General features: G+C 45.4%; 1 protein-coding gene across 3 annotated transcripts in view; it reads left to right on the forward strand.

The window, feature by feature from the left end:
• The window catches only part of ITK (IL2 inducible T cell kinase), a 296,941-nt gene that overhangs the window by 126,197 nt on the left and 157,217 nt on the right, over positions 1-13,527 (forward strand). For all 3 annotated transcript variants that reach the window (XM_069199642.1, XM_069199643.1, XM_069199641.1), the window contains one exon: positions 11,509-11,637. In XM_069199642.1, coding sequence (XP_069055743.1) covers positions 11,509-11,637 — 129 coding nt within the window. The remainder of the gene's footprint in view (positions 1-11,508; positions 11,638-13,527) is intronic.

Below are 13,527 nucleotides of genomic sequence, written 5' to 3' on the forward strand. Positions count from 1 at the left end.
CCATACTACATGACATTGACCCTGAGTCGTTGCCCTATGTAGATTACATCTACCTGATAGATGATGACCTGGTCACACACCTAAGATGGGTGGACCACATTGTGGTGGTTTTCACTGAAATAGGCTACAAATTTATTTTCAAGAAAACAAAACTTGTCTTTCTCAGTGTCCTATTTTTGGGATACAAATTATCTGATGAAGGAAAGAGCCTGGTGCCCACTTTCTAGGAAAATGTGCGCTATTACAACCACCAAACACAATAAAAAATTTGAACTACTGTTCAGATGGCTGTCATAAAAGAGAGACCACTGGCCCAGGGGAATCGTATTGTTGTTGTGACCCCAATACCAGCCTTAGAGGCTGTCACAAAAGACAGCGTTCCAATTACAAAAGCATTACAACCAGGTTGGATCCAATGGGCTACATCTCTGAGGGCCACTGATGTTGATTATGTTTTTGATCCAAAACTTCAGACCCAAGAGTTTTTTCAATGTGAACTTGAATACCCAACACCTACAAACACTTTGCCTCTTAACCCTTTGCTGCCAGGCCTTTTCCCCCTCAGGTGCCAAACCTTTTTTGGCTCTTTAGGGCAGTTCGCGCTTAGGCCCTCATAACATTTTATCCACATAAGCTACCCACACCGGATTTGGGTCCTTTTTTTCCAACATCCTAGGGATTCTAGAGGTAGCCAGAGTTTGTGCGTTCCCCTGGAGGAGACCAAGAAATTAAACAAAATACAGCATTTTTTTAATTTTTTTTAAATGGGAAAAAAGGGCTGAAAATGGCATCAACAAAGGTTTTCGTTGCTAAAATCACCATCTTCCCAGCTTTCAGGAACAGGCATACTTGAATCAGAAAATCCAATTTTTAACACAATTTTTGGATTTTACTGGGACATACCCCATTTTTACTATTTTTTGTGCTTTCAGCTTCCTTCCATTTAGTGACAGAAATGGGTCTGATAACAATGCTGGATCCCGGACAGCTAAACATTTCTGAAAAGTAGACAAATTTCTGAGTTTAGCAAGGGGTAATTTGTGTGTGGATCATCAAGGTTTTTCTACAGAAAGTAACAGCTAAAATAAAACAATATTGAAATTTAGGTGAAAAAAGAGCCACTTCTGTCCATGTTTTCTTCTATAACTTTTTCCAATTATGGCAGATTATTTAAAGCAATATATTTTTACGTCTGCTGGACTCTTCTGGTTGTGGGGATATATAGGGCTTGTAGGCTTATCAAGAACCCTAAGTACCCAGAGCCAATAAATGAGCTGCACCTTGCAGTGGGTTTTCATTCTATACCTGGTATACAGCAATTCATTTGCTGAAATATAAAGTGTGAAAAATAGATATCAAGAAAACCTTTGTATTTCCAAAATGGGCACAAGATAAGGTGTTGAGGAGCAGTAGGTATTTGCACATCTCTGAATTCCGGGGTGCCCATACTAGCATGTGAATTGCAGGGCATTTCTCAAATAGGTGTCTTTTTTACACACTGACTTACATTTGGAAGGAAAAAATGTAGAGAAAGACAAGGGGCAATAACACTTGCTCTGCTATTCTGTGTTCTCCCAAGTCTCCAGATAAAAATGGTACCTCACTTGTGTGGGTAGACCTAATGCCCACAACAGGAAACGCAACATGGACACATCACATTTTTACATTGAAAACTGATGTGTTTTTTGGAAAGTGCCTAGCTGTGGATTTTGATCTCTAGCTCAGCCGACAACTAGGAAAACCTACCAAACCTGTGCATTTTTGAAAACTAGACACCTATGGAAATCCAACACGGGGTGACTTGTGGGGCTGTGAACAGTTTCTGTTACCCAAAATCTTTTGCAAACTTCAAACTTTGTCCAAAAAACACCTTTTCCTCTCATTTCGGTGACAGCAAGTTCTGGAATCTGAGAGGAGCCACATATTTCCTTCCACCCAGCGTTCCCCCAAGTCTCCCGATAAAAATGGTACCTCACTTGTGTGGGAAGACCTAGCGCCCGCAACAGGAAATGCCCCAAAACACAACGTGGACACATCACATTTTCCCAAAGAAAACAGAGCTGTGTTTTGCAAAGTGCCTGGCTTTGGATTTTAGCCTCTAGCTCAGCTGGCACCTAGGGAAACCTTGCAAACCTGGGCCTTTTTGAAAACTAGACACCTAGGGAAACTAAGATGGGGTGACTTAAGGGGCTCTCACCAGGTTCTGTTACCCAGAATCCTTTGCAAACGTCAGAATTTGGCCAAGAAAACACATTTTCCTCTCATTTCGGTGACAGAAAGTTCTGGAATCTGAGAGGAGCCACAAATTTCCTTCCACCCAGCGTTCCCCCAAGTCTCCCAATAAAAATGGTACCTCACTTGTGTGGTTAGGCCTAGTGCTCACAAAAGGAAATGCCCCTACACTATCAGACCAGCTCGCCCACGGCACCCACAGGGTTAAAAATAAAATGATAATAAACATGGTTTATTATCGTTTTATTTGTAAAGTTTTGCAACTACTAGCGGGGAAGGAGAGACGCTCCTCTGCCATACTGGTGAAGCTGCTGCTGGAACATTGTCCAACACGCCAGTGGGGAGTTCTAAAACATATGTAGAAAAGTTATATTTACTGGGCATTATGTTATAAATGCTGAGTCATATTATTTTAAACTGACTAAAATGTCCTGGTACTAGACACCAAATTAATTTATTCTGATTCATTTGTTTCCCAGTTGGCTATTGAGTACTATGAATATTGGTTGAAGTTGATCGATTTAAAGAGTGTGTGGGGAATGAAAAATTGGCAAATACAGGGAAGGGAAGCTTTGTTTAGAGCATGCCTTATTCCATTACAAATAATATTTTTAAATTACACATTACAGGAAATGAGTTGTTTAGGCCTAGCAAAAATTAAGGATTGAAATGTGCCCACTATTTGGTCACCTGCTAAATCTTACTAATGGCAAAAGATTTTAAATGTCACTGAAGAACAGCTCAACGGTTGAGTCCAAAATAGAACATTTAACTCAACACTTTCCAGTCCAAACGGGTGGTTACTGGTGCCAGTGGACACAAATGGTTGTTGTAAGGAAATGGCTCCCAGTTGCAGTTACCCCCCACATTTTGCCTGATACTGATTCAGACTTGACTGAGAAGTGTGCTGGGACCCTGCTAACCAGGCCCCAGCACCAGTGTTCTTTCACCTAAAATGTACCATTGTTTCCACAATTGGCACACCCCTGGCACACAGATAAGTCCCTTGTAAAAGGTACCAGTGGTACCAAGGGCCCTGTGACCAGGGAAGGTCCCTAAGGGCTGCAGCATATGTTGTGCCACTCTAAGGGACCCCTCACCTAACGCATGCACACTGCCATTGCAGATTATGTGTGTTGGTGGGGAGAAAGAGGCAAAGTCGACATGGCATCCCCCTCAGGGTGCCATGCACACAAAATACTGCCTGTGGCATAGGTAAGTCACCCCTCTTGCAGGCCTTACAGACCCAAGGCAGGGTGCACTATACCACAGGTGAGGGCATAGCTGCATGAGCAATATGCTTCTACAGTGTCTAAGTCTATTCTTAGATATTGTAAGTACAGTTGTGGCCATATTAAGTATATGGTCTGGGAGTTTGTCAAAAACGAACTCCACAGCTCCATAATGACTACACTGAATACTGGGAAGTTTGGTATCAAACTTCTCAGAATAATAAACCCACACTGATGCCAGTGTTGGATTTATTAAAAAATGCACACAGAGGGCATCTTAGAGATGCCCCCTGTATTTTACCCAATTGTTCAGTGCAGGGCTGACTGGTCTGTGCCAGCCTGCTGCTGAGAGACGATGTGGTGAGGGCCTTTGTGCTCTCTGAGGACAGAAACAAAAGCCTGCTCTGGGTGGAGGTGCTTTACACCTCCCCCCTGCAGGAACTGTAACACCTAGCAGTGAGCCTCAAAGGCTCAGGCTTCATGTTACAATGCCCCAGGGCACTCCAGCTAGTGGAGATGCCCGCCCCCTGGACACAGCCCCCACTTTTGGCAGCAAGTCTAGGGGAGGTAATGAGAAAAACAAGGAGGAGTCATCCACCAGTCAGGACAGCCCCTAAGGTGCCCTGAGCTGAGGTGACCCCTGCCTTTAGAAATCCTCCATCTTGGTTTTGGAGGATTCCCCCAACAGAAATAGGGCTGTGCCCCCCTCCCCTCAGGGAGGAGGCACAAGGAGGGGGTAGCCACCCTCAAGGACAGTAGCCATTGGCTACTGCCCTCCCAGACCTAAACACACCCCTAAATTCAGTATTTAGGGGCCCCCAGAACCTAGGAAACTAGGGGCCATATGTACGAAAGCTTTTACCCATAGACACAGAATGGGTAAAATCCTTTCGTACATCTGGCCCTAGATTCCCACAACCTAAAGAAGAAAAAGGACTGCTGGCCTGAAGCCGTGCAGTGAAGACGGAGACGACAATTGATTTGGCCCCAGCCCCACCGGCCTGTCTCTCTACTTCGACGAAAACTGCAACAGCGACGCATCCAACAGGGACCAGCGACCTCTGAAGCCTCAGATGACTGCTCTGCATCTCAAGGACCAAGATGCTCCCGAGAACAGCGGCCCTGTTCAACAATCTGCAACTTTCTGCAACAAAGAAGCAACTTTAAAGACCCCACGTTTCCCGCCGGAAGCGTGAGACTTTCCACTCTGCACCGACGCCCCTGGCTCGACCTGCAGAAAACAGACACCTCAAGGAGGACTCCCCGGCGACTGCGAGCCCGTGAGTAGCCAGAGTTGATCCCCCTGTGCCCCCACAGCGACACCTGCAGAGGAAATCCAGAGGCTCCCCCTGACAGCGACTGCCTGCAACATGGAACCCGACGCCTGGAACCAGCACTGCACCCGCAGCCCCCAGGACCTGAAGGAACCGAACTCCAGTGCAGGAGCGGCCCCCAGGCAACGCTCTGCCTAGCCCAGGTGGTGGCTACCCCGAGGAGCCCCCCCTGTGCCTGCCTGCATCGTTGAAGAGACCCCCGGGTCTTCCCATTGCTTTCAACACAAAACCCGACGCCTGTTTGCACTCTGCACCCGGCCGCCCCTGTGCCGTTAAGGGTGTACTTTCTGTGTCTGCTTGTGTCCCCCCTGGCGCCCTACAAAACCCCCCTGGTCTGCCCTCTGAGGATGTGGGTACTTACCTGCTGGCAGACTGGAACCGGGGCACCCCTGTTTCCATTGAAGCCTATGTGTTTTGGGCACCTCTTTGACCTCTGCACCTGACCGGCCCTGAGCTGCTGGTGTGGTAACTTTGGGGTTGCCTTGAACCCCCAACGGTGGGCTACCTTGGACCCAACTTAGAACCCTGTAAGTGTTTTACTTACCTGTGAACTTAACATTTAAAAGAAAAGATATTTTTCTGTATAAAAACGTATTGGCCTGGAGTAAGTCTTTCAGTGTGTGTTCCTCATTTATTGCCTGTGTGTGTACAACTAATTCTTAACACTACCCTCTGATAAGCCTACTGCTCGACAACACTACCACAAAATAGAGCATTAGAATTATCTCTTTTTGCCACTATCTTACCTCTAAGGGGAACCCTTGGACTCTGTGCACACTATTTCTTACTTTGAAATAGTATATACAGAGCCAACTTCCTACAGTTGTCATTTACGTTTTGTAAACACCACAGGGGATTTTAGAGTAGACTTGACCCTCTTTACATCTCACAGCAACACTCCAATATTGTTACCACATACAGGATGGGCAAACTATGTCAGCAATGTTTGAAATCTTCCACACTAGCAGCTGTTAAAAAAACCCTTAGTCTCCTGTCAGAAAACACAGACTTACAAGATTTCTAGTTAGGTCCTAGAAAACCACACACAAAATGCTTCTTATATGCAATATATAACGAAATTTGGAAACATTCACAATAAGAAGCTGGTGCTCGGTTGAGGCAAATAGATAAGGAAAACCTCCAGAAAGCACTAGCCATTGTAGATACTTTGTCCAACCGCATTTACACCTTAATATAATTTCATCTGCAATTGACATCAAACAAAATGATATGTCATTCCCACATCATAGACAGAGTCAACTTAGGTCCATTGTGAAGTTAGGTTGGACTTTACAGATACTGAAAAGTGGTTTTGTACCCTGGCAACACATCAGCTCCAGGGACCTGTTTGCTGCGTTTAACTCAACGGTGAAAGCAACAAATAATGGCTAAGAAAGAAGCGACTTATATTATCTTAAACATCAAAAAGTTAGAAAAGTTGCCTTTCACTGTGGCAGAAATACCATCTTCAATTTGGTTAATACACAGGGTTAAAAGTCTGCCCATTTCAACACTTCAGTTGACCTTGTGTTTGAAGCACATTCCTGTAGGCAGATTTGAAAAGCTAGGAGATAGTTACATCCATGAGGTGTGGGAGCTATCCTTTACTTACAAGTGCTTCAATGGCATGAAAGAGACAGCAGAAGGGCATCGCCCCCCCCACCACCACCAGCAGTAGCAGCTTCAAACCTTTTACAATAAAATGATAATAAACAACGTTTAGTAATGCTTTATTACAAAAGGGGTGGGGCGTGACAGGGACATAGGGGGAATTCACAGGACTCCCCTCAGTGCACCTTTGTGTTTGGCTAACTGTAGCAGGCTCACTAGGATCTCACTGAAACAGCAACACAGCAGGCAGAGGCTCCCACTCTGCCTCAGTGCGCCAAGCCTGGGCGCTCCGACCAATCCTAACGCTGCTTTCCTGCTTCCAGCAGCATGAAAGCAGCATTAGGATTTGCTGCAGGGCAGGCTGGGAGCCTGTGCCTGTGGTGGGGACCGAGGAAATAAACACAAATGATGGACGGAATGTGGAATCAATCAAACATTCACCCCCAGTCACAGATCAGGGGTTAACACATCAATTCTTTGGCTCACTGTGTCACCCCAGTTTAGACCCAGCCATATGGAAATCAGTCTTGACCCTGTTCCACATGGGAACAGCCCAGCCCGAACTGCCAGGCCAGGTCCTCCCTGGAACGGAAACAAGCATCCTGGGACCTGTTTCAGGGTATCACTCTTCATCAGACAGGCTAGCTTGAATCCAGTGACATAGTGAACCTGGGTTCCACGTCCTGGCATACCTGGCGCACTTATAGCGACAAAAGCAAACAAACACAAATGATGGACGAAATGCGGAACCAATCAAACATTCACCCCCAGTCCTAGGTCTGGGTTCAATCCATCAATTCTTTTGTTCACCATGCCACCCCAATTTAGCCCCAGCCATATACAAATCAGTCTTGACCCTGTTCCCCATGGGAACAGTCCAGCCCGAACTGCCAGGCCACTCTATGCCATACACTCAATGGCACTCTAGTGTGCATCACTTCCCTCTACCCCACTACAATCTACCCTGCATCACTCCACTATGCACCACTCCACTCTATGCCATGCACCTCTACTCTACAGCACTGCATTCTCTGCCACTGAACTTTATGCCACCCTTCTCTACAGCACTGTACTTTATGCCACTGTACTCTACCCTGAACCACTCTACTGTATGCAACTCTAATACACTCTATGCCAAGGCACTGTATGCCACTACACTCAATTCCCCTTAACTCTGCCTCACTCCATTCTATGGTACTGCACTCTACACCAATCCACTCTAAGCCACTCTAATCTACTCTGCACCACTTAATTTTATGGCACTGCACTCTACGGCACTTTGCTCTAAGCCACTGCACTCTACATCACTTTATTCCACTCTGCGATGTTCCACTCTATGCCACTTCACTCCACGCCACTGCAATCTACCCTGTGCCACTCTGCTCTACTCTTCACCTCTCTACTCTACGCCACTGCACTCTACGCATCCACACTCTACGCCAATGCACATTACACCACTTTACTCAAAACCAATATACTTTATACCACTGCACTGTACACCTCTATGCACTACAATACTCTACGCCACAGCACTCTGTGCCACTCCATTCTACACTGTATTCTACACCACTGCTCTCTACACCATTTTACTCTACATCACTCTACTGTACGCCACTGCACTCTAGGACACTCTACTCTGCCATACTGCTCTTTCCCCCACTGAACTCTACACCAGTCTGCTTTGCACTACTGCACTCCATACCACTGCAGTCTATGCCACTGCACTCTACACCACTGCACTGTATGTGAATCCACTCTATGCCACTCTAATCTACTGTGCACCACTGCACTCTGTCATTTCACTCTACACCTCTTTACTCTGCACCACTCTACTTTATGCCAAAGCACTCTACTATGCACCACTGCACTTTTTGCCACTGCACTCTACGCCACTCCAGTCTAGGCCACTCTACTGCCAGTGCATGCTAAGCCATTAATTTATGCCTCTCGACTCTACTCTGCACCACTGCACTCTACCCCACCTCACTCTACTCTGAAGCAACCTACTCTGTACCACTGCACTCTATGATGCTCCACTCTACTCTACACAACTCTACTCTAAACCCCTTCCTGTACCCAAATGTACTCTACACCACTTTACACAAAAGCAATGCACTCTACACCAATACACTCTATGCCAACTATTCTACATCCCTGCGCTCTATGCCCCTGCAACACTGTACACCACTGCACTGTACACCTCTTCATGCGGAGCCACTCTACACAATTGCGCTCTACATCATTGCACTGTACGCCACTCTGTTCTACTCTGCACCACTGTACTGTACGTCACTGCTCTCTAGAGCACTCTACTCTTCAGCATTTTCCTCTGTGCTGTACACTCTACACCTCTGCACTCTATGCCCGTGCACTCTGCCCTACTCTACCCTGCACCACTGCCCTCTATATCACTGTACCACTACACTCCATGCCACTCTATTGCACTCTACGCCACTAGTCTGTGCCACTCTATGCAACTTTACTCTATGCCACTCTACTCTACACTTCTGCACTCTACAATGCACCACTTCACTTTACCCTGGACCATTTCACTCTACTCTGAAACAGTCTACTCTACACCAGTGCACTCTACTCCACTGCACTCTATGCCACTCTACTCCACTCTGTGCCACTCCACTTTATGCCATTGCACTCTATGCCGCTACAATGTAAGCTATGTCACTGCAGTCTACTCTACACCACTCTACTCTACACCACTCTATTCTACATCACTGCACTCTATACCAATGCACTTTACACCACTTTACTTAAAACCAGTGCACTCACCGCCACTGCACTCAGTGCCAATTCACTCTGCATCACTGTACTTTATGCCACTTCACTATATGTCACTCTACTCCTCTCTACGACACTCCACTCTATGACTCTCTACTCCATTAAACTCTACTCTACTCCAGACTATATCACGCCACTCTACAACACTCTACTGTACTTTGTGCTACTCTACCCCTCTACGATGCTCAACGCAACTCCTATGCCACTGCATGTCATTTTACTCCACTCTGTTCTATGATACACTGTTCCACTCTACTACTCCGCTCTACCCACTCAACTCCACTCCATGCCACTTTACTCTGACACTCCATGCCACTCCACTCTACAACACTGTGCTCCACTTTAGAGCACAACACTCTTCTCCACTCTATGCCGTTCCACTCAGCTACACTACCCAAAACGATGCCACTCCACTCTACCACAATCTATTCCACTGTACTCCACTGTACTCCACTCTACTGTACAACACACTGTGCTCTATACTACTCCACAGCACTCTATGCCCTTCAACTGTACGGCACTCTATCCCCTCCAGAACACTCTATGCCAGTGGGTCACAACCTGTGGTCCAAGGAGCCCTAGGGGTCCACGAAGCCTTCTCATAGGGGCCGTGACTGCTAAGAAAATGAAATAATATTATCAGATTAATGAGGTGTATATTAATAAAGTTGTTAAAGGTACAATTGAAGATTTTAAAACGTACTGTAAATGTCAAGAAATTTGAAATTGAAGGCTAAAACTTAAATTGATTTGTGGGAGTGCTGGAGGTGCATCAAACTGAATAGTGTGGAGGATGTGTGGCTTCAATCAAATTTAGAAAAGCTCCATCCTTCCTATTAACATTTTTTTTAACTTACATTTATTTGCAAATTAAATAATGTTATAATTTGTATATGTGTTTGATGAATGCCTGTTTCTATAATTTTGTGTATTGTTTTGCATTTTAAATCCTCGACAATATTTAGGCCGGGGTCCCCGGCTTCAAGTAATGACTCAGTTGGGGGGGGGGTCCCTGGATTCCAATAATGATTCACTGGGGGTCCCCAGGTTCCTAAAATGATAATGCTGGGTTCACACAAGTCAAAAGGTCGGGAGCCACTGCTCTATGCTTCTCCATGACACTCCACACTACTCAGCTCTGCTCCATGCCACTACATAGCACCAAACTTTACTCCACAACACTCACTCCATTCCCCGCCACTCTCCTTTACACCACTAACATTTAACCATGCTGAACAGCATCCACGCAGGTGTACAATATGGCTAAAACATTTTGGCAAAGCCAACAGCCCTTGCCTAGGCAAGACCTATTGGTATTGCCAGTACATGTTTTGTATTGTACACTAAGGCACTACATTAAGGATTGGTGACTTATGTAACATTATAATGGTGAGATACAAGAAAGAGTTATAACAACACGTGACATGTTGGTTGTGTATGTAATCTTCTGTTTTGATGTAATTTTCTGGTTTTTAAAATATATAATGTCAATATAATTTTTATTGCTAAAAAGAAATTATATTTTTTATATTTGTTGTACGTTTATGCACAGCTTAAATCTGATCTAATGAGTGTAGTTTGTTTCAGGGAACACCATAGGAGGTTTTTTTTGTTTTCCTGCCAAAACTGCGTAGTGCCAACAATGTACAGTTTGACCTCTAATGGCAGACTTTGAAGTGGGTTTTCAGAAGGACCAGGGTGGAAGCCACATATAAGTAGCCTCCTATAACAGTCTTAAAAGGCCCCTGAGGATTCAGGAGATATAGGGGGTTATTCTAACTTTGGAGGAGGTGTTAATCCGTCCCAAAAGTGACGGAAAAGTGACGGATTTACCACCAGCCGTATTACGAGTCCATTATATCCTATGGAACTCGTAATACGGCTGGTGGTATATCCGTCACTTTACCGTCACTTTTGGGACGGATTAACACTCCTCCAAAGTTAGAATAACCCCCATAATAAAGTTTATAGCGCTAAGAAATGGGAGAAGGATTGTGAACAAACCCACCGAAAAGCAGTGGTGAGGAACAGTCGTCTTGAAACCGTACCATCCAGTGTTACTGTTTTGAATGGGAGCAGAGTTAATGGTGGGAAGGAGGTTTTAATGGCTTTTCTATGAGTATTTAGAAAGGTGTGAACGTTTTGCAGCAAAAGAACAGCAAAGTGTTTCCTTGAGAATGTAAGGTGTTGTGCAGTCATGTACCATTGCAGAGAAGCAGAAACTAGCAGAGAGCCAAATGTGGAAGTAGTTATTAGTAATGTAGCAGTTTAAAGTAGTAATATGCATTCTCTCTAACTTTCAGAAACACGGAACAACAACGGTTTGGTGCCCAAATATCACCCCAATTTCTGGACAGATAGTCGATGGAGGTGCTGTGACCAGAGAGACAAGCTGGCTCCAGGCTGTGCAGCCTACGATGCCACTAGGGATGGTAGGTATCAAGCTTTACAATGTGCATCTTCTGTGTACAGCCTGCAGTTCGCTGGAGGGGTGACTGACATGAAAAGAATGTGGGGCCAGATGTAGCAAAAAATAAATTTGCGAGTTGTAAATTGCGAGTCCATGCGACTCGCAATTTGCAACTCGCAAATTGGTATGCGGTACGGTGTCTCAGACACCGTCTGCGACTCGCTATGGGGTCGCAATGACCCACCTCATTAATATTCATGAGGTGGGTCGCAAATTGCGGCCCCATAGCGAGTCTAGGCACTCGCAAACATGGAGGCCTGCTGTCGTCAGCAGACCTCCATGTTCGTGACTGCTTTATCAATAAAGCTTTTTTTTTTTTTTAAGTGTAGCCCGTTTTCCTTAAAAACGAGCTGCACTTTAAAAAAAAACGAAACCTTTAGTTTCGGTATTTTTTCAGGGCAGGTAGTGGTCCCTTGGACCACTACCTGCCCTGAAAAAATAATTTTGGGTCCATTCACAAAGTGGAAGGGGTCCCATGGGGACCCCTTCCAATTTGCGAGTGGGTTACCATCCACTTGAAGTGGATAGTAACTGCGATACCCTTTGCGACCGCATATGTGGTCGCAAATGGTATTGCATTCCACTCCGAATCGCAAATAGGAAGGGAAGACCCCTTCCTATTTGCGATTCTGAAATGCATATTGCGAGTCGGTCCCGACTCGCAATATGCATTTCTGCATAGGGAAATGCGTTTAGTGAGTCGCAAACAGCAATTTTTGCCGTTTGCGACTCGCTAAACGTTTCCTGCATCTGGCCCGTGATTCCTCCACTTAGTGGAACCCTGCGGCCACCTCGTGGCTGAGTGTTCCTGAACAGAGTTTCTGCATTGGCATCCATAGAGATTGGTTATGCAATTCTTGCCCAGTTGGATGTGTCAGCAGTGTGGTTGTTTGTGTTCTCCTTGTTAGTGATGTGGTTAATTGTGTCTTAGGGGAATTTAAGAGACTTACTCAGCACAGGACATTATAAAACCTAGAGTAACTCTTGGGCAATGTCAAACATAACAGATCTTCTCTACTCCCACTGTTGTTGATGTCTCCTACCCTCCCTCCCATCGCCCAAACAGTGTGCTCCTCACCTTCTCTCTCTCTCCCGCACCCTCCTTCAATATCAATCAATCAATCAATCAAGAATTTGTAAAGTGCACTACTCACCGGTGAGGGTCTCAAGACACTGGGGGGGGGGGGGGACTGGGGGGAAGGTGCTGCTACTGCTTGAACAGCCCGGTCTTGAGAAGTTTCCTGAAGGTAAGGAGGTCTTTGATCTGGCGCAGGTGGGTGGGAAGAGTGTCCCATGTTTTGGCGGCGAGGTGTGAGAATTATCTACTGCCGGTTGTAGTTCTGCGAACGCGTAGGACGGTTGCGAGGTTGAGGTCGGCGGAGCAGAGATGCCCGGTCATGGTGTAGAAGGAGAGCCGTCTGTTGAGGTATTCTGGTTCGGTATCTGTTCCATTCTGTCATTTTTCTCTTTTTTTCTGTTTACTTCTTTCTGTTTCTATATCTCTTTTTCCACCTTCTATGTCGTCTTTCTCAGCCTCTCTTTATGTTGTTCTTTTCTGTCTTTTCCGCTCCTCCTTTTGTATATTTTATTTGGCTCATTTGCTTCTTGCAGTCTGTCTCTCTTTTTCCCTTTATCATCTCCCTTTTACTTATTTTCCCTTTGTGCACATCTGTCTACGGGCTGCTTTTCTGTTGAGCTTTCAGATTAAAGGTGTTTTTAAGATAATCTTAAAGCAGGAAATATAAGCCTTATTAACAGAGACGTTTTCTTGGCATGAGACAGTCTCAAGAATTTATTTCCTGGCAATGCGGGTCGTCTCTCCCTAGAAGGGTATAAACGAGAACCATCTGTA

Source organism: Pleurodeles waltl, chromosome 7 (genome assembly GCF_031143425.1).
Source record: "Pleurodeles waltl isolate 20211129_DDA chromosome 7, aPleWal1.hap1.20221129, whole genome shotgun sequence".
Classification (NCBI taxonomy): Eukaryota; Metazoa; Chordata; class Amphibia; order Caudata; family Salamandridae; genus Pleurodeles; species Pleurodeles waltl.